The sequence below is a fragment of the Silene latifolia genome, chromosome 9 (assembly GCF_048544455.1).
Source record: "Silene latifolia isolate original U9 population chromosome 9, ASM4854445v1, whole genome shotgun sequence".
Lineage (NCBI taxonomy): Eukaryota > Viridiplantae > Streptophyta > Magnoliopsida > Caryophyllales > Caryophyllaceae > Silene > Silene latifolia.
The window spans coordinates 193216801-193237299 of NC_133534.1; the positions used below are offsets into that span (position 1 = coordinate 193216801).

Sequence of the window (20499 nt, forward strand, 5' to 3'; positions counted from 1 at the left end):
TATTGGTTGTCATATCTTTCCTACATTCAGTTTTCCTAATTAGTAGTCTACCCGGTTTTAGGAAAGTTTACTAACTTCCTAATTCTATATAAGGAGTGCATAATAAGCCATTAGAACAGCCATAGAAAACGTGTTAGAACACGAGTAAGATAAGGAAAGTCAATTTAAGAAAGTTTGGTTCCTTATTCTGTTTATGAGTGTTTTACTTGACTATAAATAGGGATCAGCGTATTCTTATTTCAATCATCGAATTATAAAACAAACTTAAAGTTTTTTGTTTAGGGTTGTGTAAGGTAAGGTAGGACAAGTTTCGTTCCAAACCCGTTATTGTAACACGAGTTATTATCAATAGGTCTTGATTATAATTCACCATTGTTTGAGTTAGAAGTCTAGCTCAAGTTTCTTTTACAAAAACCAAAAAACCACATAAAATTACCAGAGATTCAAAATCATTAACGGTCCCTAAGACTGTTACTCAAATTAATACCAGAATTATTAACAGAAAAGTTTAAGCAACTGTTCTACCCAATAGTTTCCGCAACAAGCTCACAAATCTTATTCTTTTGAGTAATTTCTGTATCAGTATAGTAAGTTAATAACTGCTCAATTACGTGAATGTGAGTTGGGTTGACACATGGAGAGCTCACTTGTGGGATGCAAACAATTATATGTGAATGAGCTCTACAATTCATAATGCTACAACTTCAACGTCTACCATCTGGGGAAAAAATATACTTCTAGTTTCAATCCCCACCTCCCAAAAAGTTACATTCCCCTATTGGCCACAAAGTATATACAACAATCATTGAAACGAATTATAACTCGTCTCAAAAGATAGCCATGAATAACCGACTCATCGCATCCAGACCATGGTATTAGTAATCTCAACTCACTCTCCCTGCCTCCCTATATCCATTTTTTATGTGTCAGAGTTCTCAAATCACTTTGCTTTGCTCGTAAAAGAATCTAAGTTCTCAAAAGAGTCAAAAATTTAGAATTCCTGGAACAGCACTTGAGTGTACGCCCCCTTACTATCAGACATTGCAACAAAGAGGCTGACCTTTGGCTAAATTGTCCCACAGACACAGCATTTGCCGAGGAGATTGATAGTGTGCAGTGAAATACCCTTCCATGCATCCATACTGACAATATTTCCAATTGTGGGAGTACTGAACACGTTGGGTGCTATTGAACTGTTGAACCCACATTCCCATACTCACATCTTCCATCTTGAACAGCTGCACAAGGTAAAAATCAATAAACATTCACCAGGATAATGACAAAGACCGCAAAAATGAAGGTAAAAGCAGTTATGAGAAAAGTTAGTCACTGACCCTTAAGCTTTGGTTTTTCTGCTGATGGCCGATGAACTTGGCAATGTCTCTGGAGATTATGTAGGCAGGGCCATTGGCGTAAGGAGGGTATATTTCTTGCGGCCATTCCTGCCAATCAAAGGCAAATCTCAAACTTGCAGGGTAGAAACTTGGGAAAAACATAATCGTGAATTAAGTCAACAAACAATAGGAAAGCGAGTCTTGAAAATATGCTCCCATATTTGGATAATTGGGCTGGAGAGATATGGAAGAAGAGCATCCTACCTTTATTCCTCCTCACATCCCTACTACAGGAGTATCCAGACAAGCCCCAGCACCAAACATTTGGAATAAAAAATACAAAAAAAAAAAAAAAAAAAAAATAATGCCAACAATATGGAACTAAATTTGACCACAAATATTAGTAGGCATGATAACTCGCCCTCTTTAAGCATCAAACCACCAAAAACAATGAGAAAGTGTTCGTCCCAAAACAATGTAGGGCTACAGTATGATCCACAGAAGGGAATTTAACTAAACGAAGTTAAAGCAAATAAAAAGGTAGAAAGATAGGGAAGGATAAAAAGAGCAGCAAAGGGACGATACTGTAACTTCCTAATCATTAAGCAATGCGTGGAAAAGGGAAGCAGGGAATGTTCAAAGATAATAGAAAATAGAGATATAATTCTACATTTTCGGTTAAAACATTATGTTTTCCAACACCAACGAGTTCAAATGAACAATACCCGCAATATTTCTACTAGAAATGAGTTTTCCAACTAAAGTTTCCATGCATAGAGGTAGAAGAAAGATAATAACTCGCGCATAAACAGACTTCATTAGAAAATGCGCTGTCTCAATGTACATACTATACTGTACTGACTGTTTTGATACTGTATGCATCACTAATTCGGTACAAATAGATGTATAATGTGCAACAATTTGTACCTCATAGGAGACTGCCCATTTGCCATGTCTAAGAGGCCGATGCAAAAGATTTAAATTTCCCATGTAAAGAGACTTCTCCGGAGAAATTGCCTCAATTTGTCTCAGCACGATATTTACTCTCACAAATGTATCATCGTCGCATTTCATTATGTATGCAGCTGTCACATTGTGAACCTGCAAATTCATATACTCTATTAGAGTGCTCAACCATTCCAAGTGAAGCAAATTGTATAACAGTACAAGGCAGTGGCGGAGCCAGGATTTGAACTTAGGGGGGGCGAAAATTTTTAGGGGGGGCGAACGACTAATTTCATAAGGCACCCTAAAAAAAATTTCGAAAAATTTAACTTAAAACTTTGAAAATTCCATCCGTCAGGGGGGGCGACCGCCTCTGCTAGCCCCCCCCTAGCTCCACCACTGGTACAAGGACGAACTTCAAAAGATAAATTAGAGCAACAACTCACCCCATACTCACATATAGCAATTGTTTTAAGAACCACCAACTCATAACGATCAAGGAAAGGCAAAATCACAATATCTCCAAAGTAAGCTGCTTCTTTCTTCAGAACTAGGTTAACCTCCTTCCGTTGATTCTACATGTAGGCATTACAAGTATAGTAGTAAGCCACAGCAACAGAAATTTGACAGAACACCAGAAAGAGTAGTGAAGGAATAAACCAAACAATTTTCAATTACACTATCGCGCAAACGAGAAATAGAAATACATTAAGGAACCACAAAGCATAAAAGATTTCCAATGAAAGAAGAGAAAACTCATGAATGTTAGAATTTACATCCACCAACATTCAGCTGTACTTCAAATGATCTCAAATCTCAATGCATCAGATGAATCATCAACAGAAATGCAAGTTGGGTGGCACATGAGTTATCAACGCAGAGAGGATGTTTCCGGATGAGCCATAATGAAAATTGCATCGAAAATTTGCGTCAAATGACTCCTACTTTAATGTAAAATCAAGTACAAGTTTCATGAATCATTTTGATTTATCAAATCACAATATGTGACTAATGTGAGTCCTTGGCTCCATTTGGAAATGTAAATATAATCAAGGTTGGATAGTTTGAATTCAGTTCGGTTCGAAGAATAACTTGGACTTCATAGAGCACTACCTACACTAAATTGGGTTCAAATAGGGTACTAAGATAGTGAACTAGATTCGTTTATACAAAAACACTGACAAAGGTTTGAAAAATGAGCTAAACAATGTGGAAACAAATTTGAGTAATCAACCATTTTTATCACCCATCCACCCGTTTCATCCACGGGCGATGGATGGATGGGTTGGGCCATTGGGGGGGTGATAAGTTCCGTGGATGACAAATGGATTGAATAAAGTTTTGAAGTGAAGGGTGGATGCGGGCGAAGCTTCACCCTATTCTAACCAGAATCATTGCCATCCTTAGATATAACATTATAAAAGGTCTGTCATAATAGTAACATAAACAAACACACGAGATCAAAGGTTGGTGGAATTCATTTATAATTTTAAAACTATCAAATTTAGAAAGAAAAAAATAGCAGCAATGGGGACAAAGAAACATATTTGCAAGATAAATCACTTTGGCAGCATTTGAGAAACATAATTTCATTCTTTACCTGTAAAGAAAGAGTTCAATTCAAGCAAATTAGTCCAGCAACAACAATAGAAAAAGTACAAAACTGAAGCATGCTACTGTGGTTACCAAGGCAACAAAGAAACGGACAGCTACATTTGAAGACTTGATTTCCGGGGACTGCATCCATGATTTCCTCAATGCCATACGTTCCGCAAAATGATTAGTGGCAGAGAGTACACCAATAAAGAGTGGGATAGGTTTTTTGGCCAAAGCAGATACTTTCCACCGAGGTGACATTTCAAGTACTCTTTGGGGAGCAAAACTTGGATGAGTTGTTGGCAGTGAGGTCACATAAACGGAATAGACATCCACATCTCCTTGAACTGCTAAACCAGTGGCGTCTTCAAGCGCAAATCCCTGAGAATAGAGAAGATGGAGGACAACAGGCACGAAAAATTAGTACAAGTAATTCATTTTTCTAATCTCGTCATAGTAAAATGGTGTTCGATCATAACACTATTCATGATACCAATCCCAACAGCGGGTCGATGCCAAACTGCATTAGCAGAGTATAAGATGGCGTCGGATCGTAACACGAAAAAATTAAGGAAACTAAAGAATAAAAAAGAGCAGGAAACAGGAAACTGGATGCTACAGGGGATGTGAAGGCCTCTTTCTGGATGGACATGAGGTAAAACACATAGAAAAGTAGAGAACATGCAAACAATTGAGAAAGTGAGAGAATCCTCTGGCACACGCAAGTTTGGCACTTAAACAGTTGCTATAATTCAGCGGGCCAACATTCTTGACGTAGCAATACTAGCTCAACCAAAGCCAAAAGACGACAAATTCTGGCATTTTGCATATAGTAGCTCAGCTAAAGAGCGCAATGTAAGAACTCAACTACTATTGTAAAAGTGTAACCGGAGCTCATAGATAACCTTGTGCCCCAGGCATGCATTTATAACTATTAGAAGAAGATAAATAACGTCATTATAATTTATGTTAAATGGATACGAAAAAGCACCAGCGGAAATGATCTACCGTTCGGTATTGAAATGAGGTAATATGTCGTCCCCCAACACTGACGTGAAATCCTTCAATGCCAGCGCGTATTGTAAGGATAAACAGTTTGCCTTCCGCGAAAGGAAATGGCCAAGTTAGTTCTGGTTTTTGCTTTCGCCCTATAAATCGTTTGAACCATGAACTGGTTTTTGATTCCTTGGAATCTACCACATCATTGTGCATCCACTTCTCACATCTTCTGTATCCATCAACTGTGACAAAAGACATTCAACATTCAAAACTGGAAATCTGGTATAGCAGATTATGCAAGCTAGATAATGGTATAGGGAGGGATAAGTTGGTGACTTGGTGCATCAGCCATGTGAAAAATTGTATGCGGTACTCTCCTTACCTCAGTTAATAAGCTGGCATTGGGGAGAGACCACCAACTAAGCAACGTCCTAATATATTTAGTAGATGAACTGTAAACTTATAAAACACTCTCCATGGCTCCATCCCATTTATATTGTCCTCGATCGACAAGAAATTATGTATAAGATTAAGTAATAGAAATGTCATTGTCATCCCTTGACTTTAAAAATAAAACTACCTCTGTTTCAGTCTTTTGTTTACCTTTGGTTAGATTACACTTCTCACGAAGAACAAAAAAAAGGTAAGCAATTGACTAGGACAAAGAGAGTACTACCACTTGTCTCACTTGAGCAAAATCATTACTTGACTAGGGTTAATATGGAATGCAAGCCTTTTATTTTATAAGATTGAGAAATTGACTAATTACTTGGAATGGACCAAAGAGGAAATGGGACAGTATCGCTAGATTTGAGGGAAGAGAATAAAAACAACAAAGAAGTATTCCCAAATTTGAGGTCGGTTAACTTAAATCATTATTTGAAACACTCAATAACAAATAAAATAATAATAAAAAATTAAGGAAAGGAAAACAAGATAAAAATAAGGAAAATTTTGTTAATTAGTACCTTATAAGTATCACTTTTTGTAACTTATTACCTTGAAAGTTTCTATTATAAAAACCATTGCCTTTAAAATACTTTTCATTATAAATTGCCACCTTGTCCACTTTCCGGCAAACAAGAGAGTATATTAACCAATTTACCCTATGTTATTCTTCTTCTTCGTCAATTTCAAAACCAATATCACAAGTTCAAAACTACTAGTTCGCCGCCTTCATCTTCATCATCAAACACAGGGCCGGATCTATAACCCTCGTAATTGGGGTTCAAGTTCACACGCTAAACATTAAGGCAAAATGCATCATTTCAATATTAAAAATGTGTTCATTAAATATTCATTTCTTATCATTACAGTGGTAAAACATTTTTAAGATATGTACTTTGACCTTTAACTTTCGGAATACGAAATGATATGTTATATTTCTAAAAAAGAATGAAAACAATAATAATAGGAAAAATCAATGGAAAATAGTTTAAATAACATATTGTGAAGGTGTAAAATAGTCCACAAACCGTTGTCAACTAGGCCGCGATCCAAAAGATGTTTTCATAAACAAAATAACTCAAATTGCTAAATTTTGCATTTGAACCCATGCCCTCTATGTCTTGCTGATATATTACCATTCTATTTTATATATATTAGCTTTTTGAATCGGTGGGGTTCAATTGAACCCCATGAACCCCCACTGAAACCGCCATGCTCAAACCCCTTCTTCATTCTGAACACATTAACTAGGAATCCACACATCGAGAACATTACTAATTCCAACAAGAATCATAATCCAAACAAATATCGCCAAAATCAACTACATGAAGTTAAACTTGGGATTCACCAATTTTAAGAAAATGAAGCTTGACAAGCCCTCGTTTGATGTCCCTACTTGTGGTCAGTCGCACATAGGGAGGAAAAAGATAGTGATAAAGGTGCATTTATGGATAGTGTTTCAGTGGCGTATCTAGGATTTGGATATAGGGGATGCAAAAAATTAACAATGATTTGGGTGACGTGAACGGAAGTTTATATCCAAAAAACTCGCAAGGCTAAAGTAAAGTACTAAATTAAAATAAAATTAGATCCAAAAAATTCTAGAAGATATAAATAAAATAAATATTCGTGAATTAAATACAATAGGTATTTGAAAGTCACGAACAATTCTAATTACGTAACTGTGAAATTGAACTAAACGAATTCGTTAAAACAAATAGCATTAAAGAGTAATAAAGGCACGCATTTATGATAAAATGAGATAGAAGTGAAAAAAAGACACTTATAGAATCGAACCCAGGACCTACGGAATAGATAATGACCACTCTACCGCTGAACCATTGAACATTTGGTGATTCTCTGTGTAACTAATATATACATATTTCAGAAAGGGGGGATGCAGGTGCATCCACCGCACCCCCCGTAGATACGCCACTGCAGTGTTTCAAGGATAACCTAAAAACTAAAGAGAAGGTGCGATAATATGGGCAGAGATCTAACTATACAAAATAGCATGTATGGGATGGTGGATACTCCAAGAGAACTGAAGCATTGAATAGATTATCTCCAATATCATAGAACACATCTTGTTGTTTTATATTTCAATGTAAACCAAGCCCACTTTTTTGTATATTTCAATGATTGATAAGTGAATTATGTTAATTGGGCTGCACAATCACATTATACGCCTTCTCTAGGTTGTTGCTCACTTGTGAATTTAATTTTAGAGTTTCTACGAATTTTATTGAATTAAGGAGATTGTTAACAAATTTAATTTTATTGAATTTTAGGGTTTTTATTTAATTTTTAAAAAATTTATTTGTTCTTCTCTCCTTTATTACACCTTTTTTTGCCAACTTCCTTATATATTTTTACTTGGTTCACTTTTAAGGTATTCCGGACCCTTAAATTTTACTTCGGTTTTCAAATCTTTATTCTCGATTTAAATTTTTTTGTTTTTTAATAAAAGAAATCCGGACTTTGATTTTTAAAACCTATAAGTTCACCTTGACTTTTGTATTATGTTTCACTCTCCCTTTTGTTTTTCATTTTTCCTTTTCTATTTTGTTCACATTTTGAGGTGTGCGTTCACCCACACACGGTTCTAAACGATGATTCATGTCAGCCGACCCCAAATCATTTTGGGATTAAGGCTCAGATGTTGTTGTTTTTGTTGTTGAGGAGATTGTTAAGAGGGTGTTTGGTTACGTCTTTCGAAGTGGAATGGATTTTAACCATTCTAGTGTTTGATTGGGTGATTTTGGAATGGAGTTAGATACTTATGGATTCCAACTCCATTCCAACGCCCTAGATACTCATTCCCTACTCTCCAACCAAACAACTTCATTCCCCCTAGAGTGCAAGAGATTACCAAACCAACCAACAATGAAGTGGTATAGAGTTCTAAATCATGGTATCAAAATCAAATCCATTCCATTCCACCTTTGTGAACCAAACAACCCCCAAGTGTTCTTCAATTAGATGCAAAAACTTTGGCAAAAATAGAAGATGTTCAACAATTAGAATTGCAAAGTATAGAAGGAGGAAGAGACGGAAAGAGGATGATGAAGAGATAACCTTCACTTAAAGTTCCATACAGTTTTGAAGACGGAACGATGGTATATGATTTTCAAGTATAGGGGTTAATATGGTCATAAAATAAGGACCTCTAGAAGGATATTCTGAAATTGGCCGGAATATTCCTCTTCTTTTCGCTGAAAAGCAATTAAGGTAGTAATTTTTAGTCAGATTTATTTTACAAGATAGTGACCTTTAAAAAGAAAGTTTTAGGGTAGTAAGTTACATCCAGTGATATTCATACCAGTAGTTAATGACAATTTTTCCTAAAAATAATCAATAACTAAATTAAGTTTAGAAGGTCAAACATGTGGAAAATCAAATGAAATCAGAAGAAAAAGTAATTCAAAAATTTGGATGTGAAAAAAAGGGTCTAAATAAATCAAAATAATATTAAAAAAAATTAAAAATTAAACGGAAGAAAATTAGGGATTCTTCCCTCCACAAATCCTTCACACCATGTTTTCTTAGATCACAATTCAGATGTTGTATTGGTCTTCCCCTACAGTCACAACCACATTTGTTTCCCATTCTCTAAGCCTGCTAATAAAGGCCTTAGTTGGTACGTGTCTCACATGGCTGAATCACCTTAATCTACACTCCATCTTAACTACAACATGCAACACCTACTTTCTTCCTTATCACCTAATTTCCCAACCAATAGCATAGCAGTGCATCCAACATAGCATATGTATGTGTGTTGGATTCCTTGTTTAAACAAGATATTGACTCAACACTCTGGCCAGGCGTAATTATCAAACGATATAGTACCATTCAATTTATGAGGCATGTCAGGATCGCATCGAATTTACCCTTTGATGTTCTACCTATCTCATAGTTTTGTCTCTACTATCCATAGCAATGCACCTCCTTAGTATTGTTATTTTCAGTTGGTTATGAATATTATAATAATTGTTCTGCAATTGTCTTTTACCCAGATACTCTAGGGCACAGATAAATCTTATTGAGTTGATGTTTTGGTTCATATAGTATTACAAATTTTTTGGGAATTTTCCAACCTAGCAAGGCTAGATTGATGATCATCACTAGAAAATACGGCAAATTAAATTCTACAACCTCAACCTAGTCTAATTCTCTTTCCCCAAGTAACAAGTTCATTGTTAAATTTAGTTTTAATCCAAGAGGTTAACATTTGGAGGGAGTTTAGGATAAAGCAGCTCAAAGTCCTAAGGCTGGTTCAATGGAAAGTTCTCTTGTGGTAGAGATTAAGCAGGTTGACTGCTGATTCAAGTTTTCATGTAAACTAGGTGAACAATTATCTTGGATTAGGTTGCATTTTACGAAGTGTACAAAGAAATAATTTTCTCTTTATGTGTACCATGCGTCTGAAGAGTTGAGAAACTAAGGTCATTAATTTTGAGAAATGAATTAGCCTTTCAATCATAGCCTTGTAGGACATGCAGCGCAATTCTTATCCGAAGTTGCCTTATGGAATAGATGGTCAAACGAAAATAGAATTACTAACTTAGGATTAAATTTTCCCTGCGTATTGATTTGTGGGGTCAAGAAGAAGGGGCTTTTAAGAAAATTCTATGCCTTTTGGGGTAAAAAGTTGAATTCAACAATTACAAAAATGCTGTTCTATTTATCCATTAGTTGTCCAATATGGTATGAATGGCAAGGTTGAACCAAAAAGCAATATTGTAAAAGAGCCGTACCCTTTCCACATTATCTAACATATGTAAGTTAAAAGCTGGGTATCAATTAGTTTTCCAAAGAAAAAGGGGATTGCTTGAGCTTCGTTAGGACGCTCTTAAAAATTATAGCCTAGCTAGTTTTCTAATCAAATGCTAATACAACAGTAGGTCTGTTTAAGATACTTTTTCTTTCTGCAGGCTATGCTGTCTTTCCCTCATTCGTGCTTGTGATGCCCTTATCTATCCCATTTTCTTTGAGAATGAGTAAATGAATCCTATGGTGGCGTTGAATCAATCCGCCAGTGACAAGTCAAATAGCGAAATATTCTGACTTTAACCTAAAACATTGTTGTAAGGTTTACTTGTTGATGGTGTTGTATTTCATAAGTTGACTTTTAAAGTTTGATTTTCGCAAAGTGCGACTTTACACAGGCCAAAACAAACCTGTTGCAGCTCTCCTTTAATTAGTTAGGAGACTGAAAACTCACAGCGAGGAAAGACCTCCTAAGATGGAAAGATTGTTCAATGATCCACCCTTTTTTGTTACATAAGATCAAGTATCCCAACAGATGGAGAATTTGATGGACATTTGGTTTATAGATTGAAAAGCTGTAGGTTTAAGTGGTGAACTCACATTGGGTTTTTTGTGATTCAGGCATGCCTCAAAAATTGAAGGGTGATTCTAGCATGGCCAGCACTAATATATTGCATCAATGGTTGAGCCATAAAGCGATGTCATGTTCACAAGATGAATGTGGCGAAAAAGTGTGTGCTATATGCCTATGTGTCGTGACCAAACAGACAGGACTAAGATAGGTAGAACTTCGAAGGCTGCAATAGTACTTAAGAAAAGCTTTCCAAATAAGACCCCTAAACCAAAAAAGACTGAAAAAGAAGGATATATAGAAGAACTTCAAATGTTGGCCCTAAATAAAAGAATACAGAAACGATCTTCCGTCGTATTGCTGTTCAGGGTCCAGCGGATAACAAGAAGAAGCCATGTGACTTAAAAAATTTACAAATTTTGACATACATTACAGATATATTTCTGGAGGTATATACTCTTTGGAAATGTGAAGACAACTATATTGCACACTTAAAAAAGCATGTAAAAGAGCTTACAAATTTTCACGTTGTTTACCAACACGCCTAGTCTTCCTAACTATGCTTGAATTAGACATATTTTAGTTAATAGTCACAGACCATGCAAACCTCGCCTGGTTCATTGGCATAACTTCAAAACACTAGACTAAGGCTGAACTGTTATCCATTATAATCATGTAAGCTCCATAGTGTATTGAGTTTTTCTGCGCTATGCAAATGTATAGGGGCTAAAAAAAGAAGCGAAGAAAAAGGAAGTGATGCAAGGCAGTGCAGGTTTCTTAATAACAAGCAGCGAGTAAGTAGCCATGGTAAATTAACAACAGGTGTAAGGTAGAAAAAGTGAAACGAAAGTTGAAAGAAAGACCAGCCTTACTGAGCATATCTTCATCCTTCAATGAGGGTCTACCATCACATCTGTGAGCTTTCCCCCATTGCATCCTATAACAGGTATTATGTTCAATAACTGGTCGACGGCTCCAATCTCCTCTCAATCTAGGATTAAGGTGCAGAATTTTGGGAGGTGCCTCCCCTTCCACAACTTTCAATCCCTGCAATTCTATGTTGAATTGTGAAACCATAACTAATGGATCGCCGTTCCTGAACTTGGCGAGCTGAGGTACATACTCTTGATGAGCATGATGAGGAGTCCCTACTACTGTGATAGAAGACCCTGCAGCGAGGCCGCATGGAAGAAACATGACATGGTCTTGATCTACCAAATCTTGGCCACTCACTTGTAACCACGAAGGACAGGACTCTGGCTTCCCGTCTAAAGTAGAACCACCTTCATTAATAGCAAGACCATCATCATTTCCTAATTCTTGCCAAGCCTTGAAACCCAATGTCCAGGCCTCATCTGCCATTCTGTCCATGGCAGAATCATTTGTAACTTCCCCGTCATAGTGATGCTTAAAAGGCGGTAGTCTTGTATATTCAATCCATTTCTTGTCAGGCATGAATAACAAATCTTGGTTGTTACTACCCTCTAACTTCCTGTGAGACGCGTCTTTATAAATGGAAGGAAGAGAGGCTTTATTGACATTGTTATGGTCTAAGGGTAGCTGAGAAGTGTCATGTCCACCTAAACCGGAAGCAATCTCCAAAAGTGCAGGGAACTTGAATGCAATAAAAATCAAGTACAAAAGAGCTACAAACAACAAAAAGTATGACAATCTGAATCTTCGAGTACCAGGAGGTTCTACTTTCTGCCTCTTCATCTTTACACTCATTCAATCAAGTATATATATGTATATGTACATACAACAACTTTATTTCTTGAATACCCAATTATAATCAGACCGAATAATAATAATAACAACAATGTCCAATAGATCGAAAACAAGACGTGCCCCAAAAATGGCAGATACTCATTTCAGAATAGACCAAACAATATTTCTTGAATGCAACAAACTGTTAAAGGTGTCGGAAATGACGGAATTAGAAAACAATACCGAAATGGGTTGATATAAGAAAATACCGTGTAAAATTAACAGATGGAACCAAGAAACGGAGTGGTAAATTGGCGAAAAGGTGAGAGGAAGAAGAAAAACTTTACGAGTATTGGCGCTCTGAGTGTCTACCGCTACCACGGTTCTCATTTGTTTTCCATCAACTAAACTACCGACTATGCCCTTTTTTTCCCTCTTGTTGAACATTCCTGGTGCGCCCGTCAAAACAGGAAAATTTACAAAGAGGTCGCAATAGGTTCAGTCAGATCGACCAAGTTTCGTTAATTGGTTGTATAGGTGGGGTAGCCAACACATAAAATTGTACTTCCTCCATTCAACTCCACTCTACCACTTTGCTTTTTCACGTTTGTCAACGCGTGTTTTACGCGCTAAATATCATTAGCTACGTATTTGCAAAAATTATAAAAATTAGATATTTTTAATGTACTCGTAAAGACGAATCAAACAAGATCCCACATGAATGTATTTTCACTTATGTATTGAGAGAAAATCGAAATTGAATGTGCATTTGTGAATAGTGTAGAAAATAGAAATAGCTAGAGTGGAGTTGAATGGAGGAAGTACAAAACTACCAAATCTTCTGAAATATTATTATTTATTATAGAGTAGATAATATTAAACTTTTTAGATTTTAAATTTTTCTGAATCTCTACGGACTATTATGTTAAGCATTGTAAGTTATTATGAAATATAAATAACTAGTTTGAATGACCGTGCGTTGCAACGGGATAATTAACTTATTCATAATGCAAAAAGAACGTTATAAGGGTTTAATCTTTACATTCTATGTCTAATGATATGTTTACATATTATTAAAATATCTTTTTCAAAAAAAAAGATTAATATATACGTGTGTTAACTCTTATTTATAATCATATAATCACCTCACCTTATACTAATCTTTCGATGTGGGACAATTCTACTATTTATAAGTAGTATATTCACCAAACTTGGATTTTTTTCTGATGTGGGGCAATTCTACTACTTATACGTAATTTATATTCGTCAAACCTGGATTGTTTTTCAATATGGGACAAATAACATACTCAGAATTACACCATCTTTTTTGTACTTAGTTCGACTTCTAACCAGATCCCGAATACAGATAATTTCTACTCATTATATCTAATAGTTATATTTAAATTTAATAATATGATTGTTCCGGGTGTAATTCCGAAGCAAGTATTGTTACCACTCGTGGCTTGTAGAATGATGTCTTTGGTTGAATCCTCCTTTCGGTCTCCTGAAACGATGAACAAACTGAGGGCTTGGCTTTTGCCAAGCGTACTCACTCCGACGCCCAAGTCAGTGAACTTAAAGAGATAAGTTATGTGTTACTTGGCTAAGTATATATTGTAGAGAGATAAGGAAGATATTACCAGATTATGAGGTGTTTAGGTTATGATTTTTGGGATCCTTTCCTCAATGAGGGTTGAGGAGTATTTATAGACTTTCACCTTTTGTCACGTAGTGGCCAAGTGGCTAGCAGGTGGAAAGACCGTTCTACCCTCGGCTGATGGACCCATGGCAGGCCGACCGAGGGGTTTTGGATGTGAGTACGCGGATATGTGCCCCGGCTGGCTAGTTGCCTGGCCGAGACTCAAGTGACAGGCCGATGGGCTGCATCGGCTAGGCTGTCAAGGGTGTTGACTTGCTTTGGATATCTTTGACCTTGCTCAATATGTTGACTCGGTCAGCGGGTGCAGAATATGCCCCATCAATTTGCCCCCAGCGTAGTCTATGCCGTGGTATGGACTCCGATGTGTGTTGAGCGTATATTCTGCGCAAGTTTCCATTTTTCTGCCCCGGCTTCTTCTATCTCGGCTTGGTTCTGTTTAGGCCGTACCATATCCCCCCTCCACATGGATGTGTAAAGGGCATCCGATGTGGAAAAGAAAGTGACGCTGGCCGAGACCAGGGTTGAGAGTGCCGGTTGTTTTTGATTGCCCCCGGCCGGTGCTACCTAGCTTGGTTGATCATGTGGCCGGCGGAGAACATATATTTAGGAATTTGTTGAGGAAGATGAATAGGCAAAGAGATATGAAGGGGCGTGTTGGAGACGCTTGGTCACTGTTGTGTTGATTGACGTTCAACTGTTGCAACGATTGACATTCCGTGGTTGCATGTCTGACGCGTGTCTGTTCACTGATTGGCTGACGTTTCATGGGCTGTGCCCTGATTGGTCCTTCTTCATGGGCTTTCCTCTATAAATAGGGCAGTTAATCCCTGAAATTGGCCACCAATTTCATTTTCTCTAAAATTCTCTTCTCTCTAAACTTTCAAAGGCTTCCTTCTCTTCAAATCTTCAGAATCGTCACGTCGGCGTAGCACTTTTCTTCAAGGTAAACAAACAAATTTTCCAACTTTTCATTGTTAAGTTTTTTGTTGTGAACATGTCTTCTGCTGATGCCGGACCTAGTAATCGTGCGCCGGGGGGTTCCCCGTTGCGTCTTGATGAGGAGGAGGCGTTGGCCGCCATCCCGATAAGATCTGGGGGCCCTAGGTCTCCTTCTCCCGAAGTTGATCCAAAAGCTCTGGAGGATTGGGAGGATGATGATGATGTTGATGATGACGGTGATGATGACGGTGAGAAAAGGGCTCATTCTGATGGTGAGAGGCCGCATCTCCTGGATCATGGCGAGGCCTGCACGACTGGTATTGATCGTGCCTGGGCCGATAAGTTCGCCAGTTGTTCCGGTGGAACTCTTTTCGAGGGTCACTTCTCCTTCGGTGAGGGGTACAAAATTGTTATCCCCGAGGAGGGTCAGGCGGTCTTTTGCCCTCCCCCGGGCCATATCGGCGTATATATTAGGCACCTGGAGTATGGGCTCCGGTTTCTTTTGCACGACTACGTTATGGCCATCATCAAAGCTATGAACGTCGTTGTGGCTCAACTGCATCCGTTGACCATTAGGACGATAGTTGGCTTCGTGTGGCTCTGTCTTTTTAAGGGGGAGGCCCAAACAGTTAACTTATTCCGCCGGCTTCACTCCCTTCGGCCGTCGGTCCCCGGTAAAGCAGGGTGGTACAGCGTGCAGACGGAGCCGGGCTACGTCTCCGTGAACAAGATTACTTCTTGCAAGGGCTGGAAGCGGCGGTGGGTGTTCATCCAAGTGCCGGAGGACTACCCATTGCCTCGGTCTTTCCAAAGCCGTGTTTACTTGCGGTGCGAGAACCGGGGAGAATATGAGAAATATATCTCCCGGGGTAAACTTAAGATGGACGCTTTGAAGGTCTATCTTCACGCGGATGAGGAGCGGGCGATGCAGCTGTTCGATGCTGAGAAGGGATGGTTGCCTCCGACTCAGATTATCCTTCAGGATGAGCTGCTTTGCCGCGTCGGCCTCATACCGGCCCTCAACCAGGGTGAGTAGGGTCGTGTGAGGCCCATCTTTGCCTGTTTATGCTCCTGTTTTTAGAGCTTTGTTTTACTTCTTTTATTTGACTCTTGTCTGGTTTCTTGCAGACCGGTTTGGCCAGAATTTGTCTGAGGGGGTCTTGAAGAGGTTGGGGCTTGATAAGGACGGGAAGGTCGTTCAGCGGCATCCTACGACTGACGCGCGTGATCGTAGACTGGCTCCCAACGAACTTATGGACAAGCAACTGAAGGCATTGGATCCGGCGGCGGCTCAAGCACGGGTTCTCGGAGGCGTGCCGAAGAGAAAACCAAAGGCAGCGTCCAGGTCGGCGACGGCGTCAATCCCAACTCCCTCTTCGATCCCGGCGGTCCAGACGGAGCCGGTGGAGGTCGTCGATATTACCGGTGAGGAGGAAGCTGTTGGGAAGGGCCCTCCTCCTCCCAAGAAGAGAAAAGAGCCACCGTCTGCTTCCACCGTTGCCGGGGAGAAGAATGACTCAGTCGGCCCTCCATTTAAGAGGGTCCAGACTGGTACGGATCTAACTTGCGGTTCAGACTTAGCTGGTTCATTGGACATTCCCGATGACAGACTCTCTGACGTGTCAATGAATGTTGACATGGATGCTCTGTGTAAATTTTTTGTAGATCCGTCGTCGGCAGTCGCCGTTCTCACTGAGTGGCAACTAGAGAAGCAGCCTGAGAAGGCGGGTGATAGAAGTGCCACCGCTGACTCCTTGCTTCAGAAGATTTCCCCCACCGAGCTTGTGGCAGAGGGTACGAGAATATACAAGAGGCTGGCGAAGTGGACTCAACTAGCCGGCTCCCACATTATGGAGCAAGAAAAGGCCATGGCCCAAACTGGGCCATTGATCGAACGGCTTAAGCTTGATCTTTTCGCTGCAAAGGGGGAAGCCGGGAAGGCTAAGCTGGACCTCCTTGCTGCCCGAAAGCGTGAGGAGGAAGCTGAGAAGCTGCTATTGGCCGAGAGGGCCAAAGTTGAGGCTGCTGATGCCGCCACCGCCAAGTTGATGGAGGAGCGGGATAGGTATAAGGGCGCTTATGACGCCGTCGTTGCCAAGAGGGAAGAATGGAAGGATCTGTACTTGGCCCAGTCGGAGGCACATAGGGGCACAAGGGCTATCCTTGCCCAAAGGGAGAAAGATATTGAGATGCTTCAAACTGAGCTCATCCCTAACATATGCGCCCAGTTTCGGGACCAGGCCGAGGAGGCGACCAGGGAGGCAATCAAGAAGCTCGTTCCTGAAGGCTCCTTCCCGTGGCAAGAATTTGAGCAGCTTCTGGATGAGATGGCCGATGCTGCGGAAAAAGCGGCTGCGGAGAAGGCGGAGGCGGCTCAGATAGCTGAGGCCAAGGCGGCTTACGATGCAAAAGTGAAGGAGGCCAAAGAGGAGGCTGAGAGGCTAAAGGCAGCTGAAACTGAAGCTGCCAAGTCACCTTCTGGGTCGCCCACCAAAGAAGATGCTGCTGATGTCGCCGCTGGCGAGCAGCAACAGGCATAGGGAGACGGGCGGTCGTCACCAGGTTCCCCCGGTATCTCGGATAGCTTCAGCTGTTCGGGGGCCAATTATTAAGCCTTTCCTCCCTGCCATCTTTTGGCGCTTCAAATGATATGTCTGTAACCTTTTGCTTTTCGTTTCCTTGTTTTTTGTAAAACTTTGGTAGGTTGTGTTTTGGCTTATCCCTATGGGGACGGCCGTCGTCTGTATTCTCCTTACTTGTAATCTTTTTTAATAAAGCTTGTTTATTGGCCCTCGGCTTGGCCGGGGCTTTGATCACAATCCTTCACTTGTCTTCTTGCGTTATTAATTGAGCGCTTTTTCGTTTTTACCTTCGGCTTAGCCGAGGCGGTTAGAATGCGTATCTCAACTGTGTTTAACGTCTTTTAAACATGTTGGCATGTTGATCGCTTCCTCTTTCACTCTCGGTATGGCCGAGGCGTCTGATTTGCGATTCCTAACCGCCGCTGTGAACATGCTAGCGTATCGACCGTTGTGTCCCCTGCCAGGCCTTCGGTTGGCCGAGGCGGCTAGGGGTTACGGCGCGACAGCGTTCGTATCTGTAGACATATTGATCGCTTCCTCTGCCAGGCCTTCGGTTGGCCGAGGCGGCTAGAATTGCGTCTCAACTGTACTGAGTATACGTTTCTTTTTTCTTGGGGTGACTGCCCGGTGGCAACCGTCGGCGTCTACCTCGAAACGACTATTTAGAGGATAAGCACTTTGATGGAAAACTCGGGTGATTCTTCATTTGATATAATCATGCGTTGGGGTGCCCACAATGGGTTTGGACACCTCCGCCGCTATACAAAGTACTTTCTTAGGTTGTCGGTGTTCCAATGGCTCATCAAAGGCACATCTTCCATGTCTGTCAGCCGGTATGTACCCGGCCTCATCTCCTCAACTACTTTGTAGGGACCCTCCCAGTTGGCCGTCAATTTACCATGAATATTTCCTTTGTTGGTGGCGGCCGACTTTCTTAGGACCAGATCCCCTACTTTTAAGTCCCTTTTGTGGACTCTTCGGTTGTAGGCTCTTCTCATCCGGTTTTGGTATACTGCCAAGTTGAGGCGTGCCGTGTCTCGGCTTTCTTCGACCAGATCTAGGGAGGCTTTCAAGCCTTCCTCGTTTTCGGCTGGGTCAAAGGTTCGCGTTCTGTATGTCGGCACCGTTGCTTCAATTGGCGGGGATCGCTTGGACCCGTAGACTAAGTGGAATGGACTGTACCCCGTTGCTTCTTTCTCCGTGGTCCGAAGGGACCACAGGACGCCGGGTAGTTCATCGGCCCATCTTCCCTTTAGGTCTTCAACTTTCTTCTTCAAACCGTTGAGGATGGTTTTATTGGCTGCCTCCGCCTGTCTGTTGCTCTGAGGGTGGCAGACGGAGGAGTATGCAAACTTGATGCCCAGTTCTTCTAACCAGTTCATTATCAGGTCACTCCAAAATTCTCGGTCGTGGTCGAACACCATGACTTGAGGTAACCCAAAACGAGTTATGACATTTTCCCAGATTACCTTTCTTACGGCCGCCGTCGTCTTCGCAGGTACCGCTACAGCTTCAATCCATTTGGTGAAGTAGTCAATGGCGACAATCAAGTACTTTCTTCCTCCGGATGCCGTTGGAAAGGGCCCTAGTAGATCCATCCCCCACTGTGCAAAAGGAAGGGGATTAAGCACCGGTTGCAGGTCTCGGGAAGGAGCATGTATCACCGGAGCGTGCATCTGACAGTTCGTACACTTCTTCGTTTTTGCCCTGGAATCTTCAAGCATGGTGGGCCAGAAGTAGCCGGCTCGGAGAGCTTTGTGGGCTAGTGTTCTTGCCCCCATGTGGTGTCCACAGATGCCTTCGTGAATTTCTGTCAGTATAAGCTCCGCATCGGCTGGGCCGACACACTTCAAGAGTGGTCTTATTACGGACCTTCTGTATAATTCTCCTTCGAACAACAAGTACCTGGCGGCGATCCTTCTTATCTTCTGAGACAGACTGCGGTTATCCGGCAACTCATTTGTGAGTGTGTATTTCATTATCGGAGTCATCCACGTCGTCTCGGCCTCGATGTTGCCCACCATGCAGAGTGTGTCGTAATGCTTTTAGCGATCCCGATATCCACTAGCACGGTTGCTGATATTCTTGATGGTTGAACTGGCAAGTTTTGAGAGAGCGTCGGCTCGGTTGTTCTCGGACCTGGGGATGCACTGAATTTTGAAGAACTTCAATTTTGCTGTGTCGGTTTTCACCCTTTCCAGGTATCTTACCATTCCGTCGTCTCGAGCCTCATACTCTCCTCTGATTTGGTTAGTTACCAATAGAGAGTCTGTCTTCAACACAATATGTTCTCGCTCTCGTGACTCTTGCTAGCTCGACTCCTGTTATCACCGCCTCGTATTCGGATTCGTTGTTGGAGGCCGGGAAGGTAAATTTCAAGGCGTACTCAAACTCGTCCCCGTTTGGGCTGATGATAAGGATGCCGGCGCCTGAGCTGTTCGTTGTGGAGGACCCGTCGGTGAATACTTCCCATACACCGGGATGTTCTTCTTCTTGATATGTGCACTCGGCCAGGAAGTCTGCAAGTGCCTGTCCCTTTATCGAGGGCCTCGGCTTGTATTGAATGCCGAAGCCGGATAGCTCTACCGCCCATTTGATAAGCCTACCAGATTGTTCGAATTTTTCCAATGCCTTCTCCAACGGCTGGTCGGTTAAGACCGTTACGGGATGTGCGTCGAAGTAGGGTTTTAACTTCCTTGCGGCAACGACGACGGCGAAGGCTGCTTTTTCAATTAGTGGGTAGTTCCTCTCGGCGACCAGTAGTGTATGGCTGATAAAGTAAATTGGGTGCTGCTGCTTGTTCTCTTCTCTGACGATCACGGCACTGACCGTGGCCGATGTAACTGCTAAGTATAGATATAGCGTCTCCCCTAGTATCGGCCTGGATAGGGTCGGCAGTGTCAGAAGGTGAGCTTTCAGTTGCCTGAAAGCTGTGCTCTGTTGCTCCCC

At 41.0% G+C, this 20499-nt stretch overlaps 1 protein-coding gene across 1 annotated transcript; it reads right to left on the bottom strand.

Moving 5' to 3' along the window:
* Positions 1-475: 475 nt before the first annotated feature.
* Positions 476-12933, bottom strand: LOC141600341 (hydroxyproline O-galactosyltransferase GALT2). Its single transcript, XM_074420563.1, has 7 exons — positions 11535-12933; positions 4884-5116; positions 3966-4256; positions 2726-2854; positions 2262-2435; positions 1335-1442; positions 476-1238 (listed from the first exon to the last, which is right to left on the bottom strand). The coding sequence occupies exons 1-7, from the start codon at positions 12388-12390 to the stop codon at positions 1035-1037; spliced, it is 1995 nt and encodes a 664-aa protein (XP_074276664.1). The 5' UTR covers positions 12391-12933; the 3' UTR covers positions 476-1034.
* Between the last annotated feature and the right edge of the window lie 7566 nt (positions 12934-20499).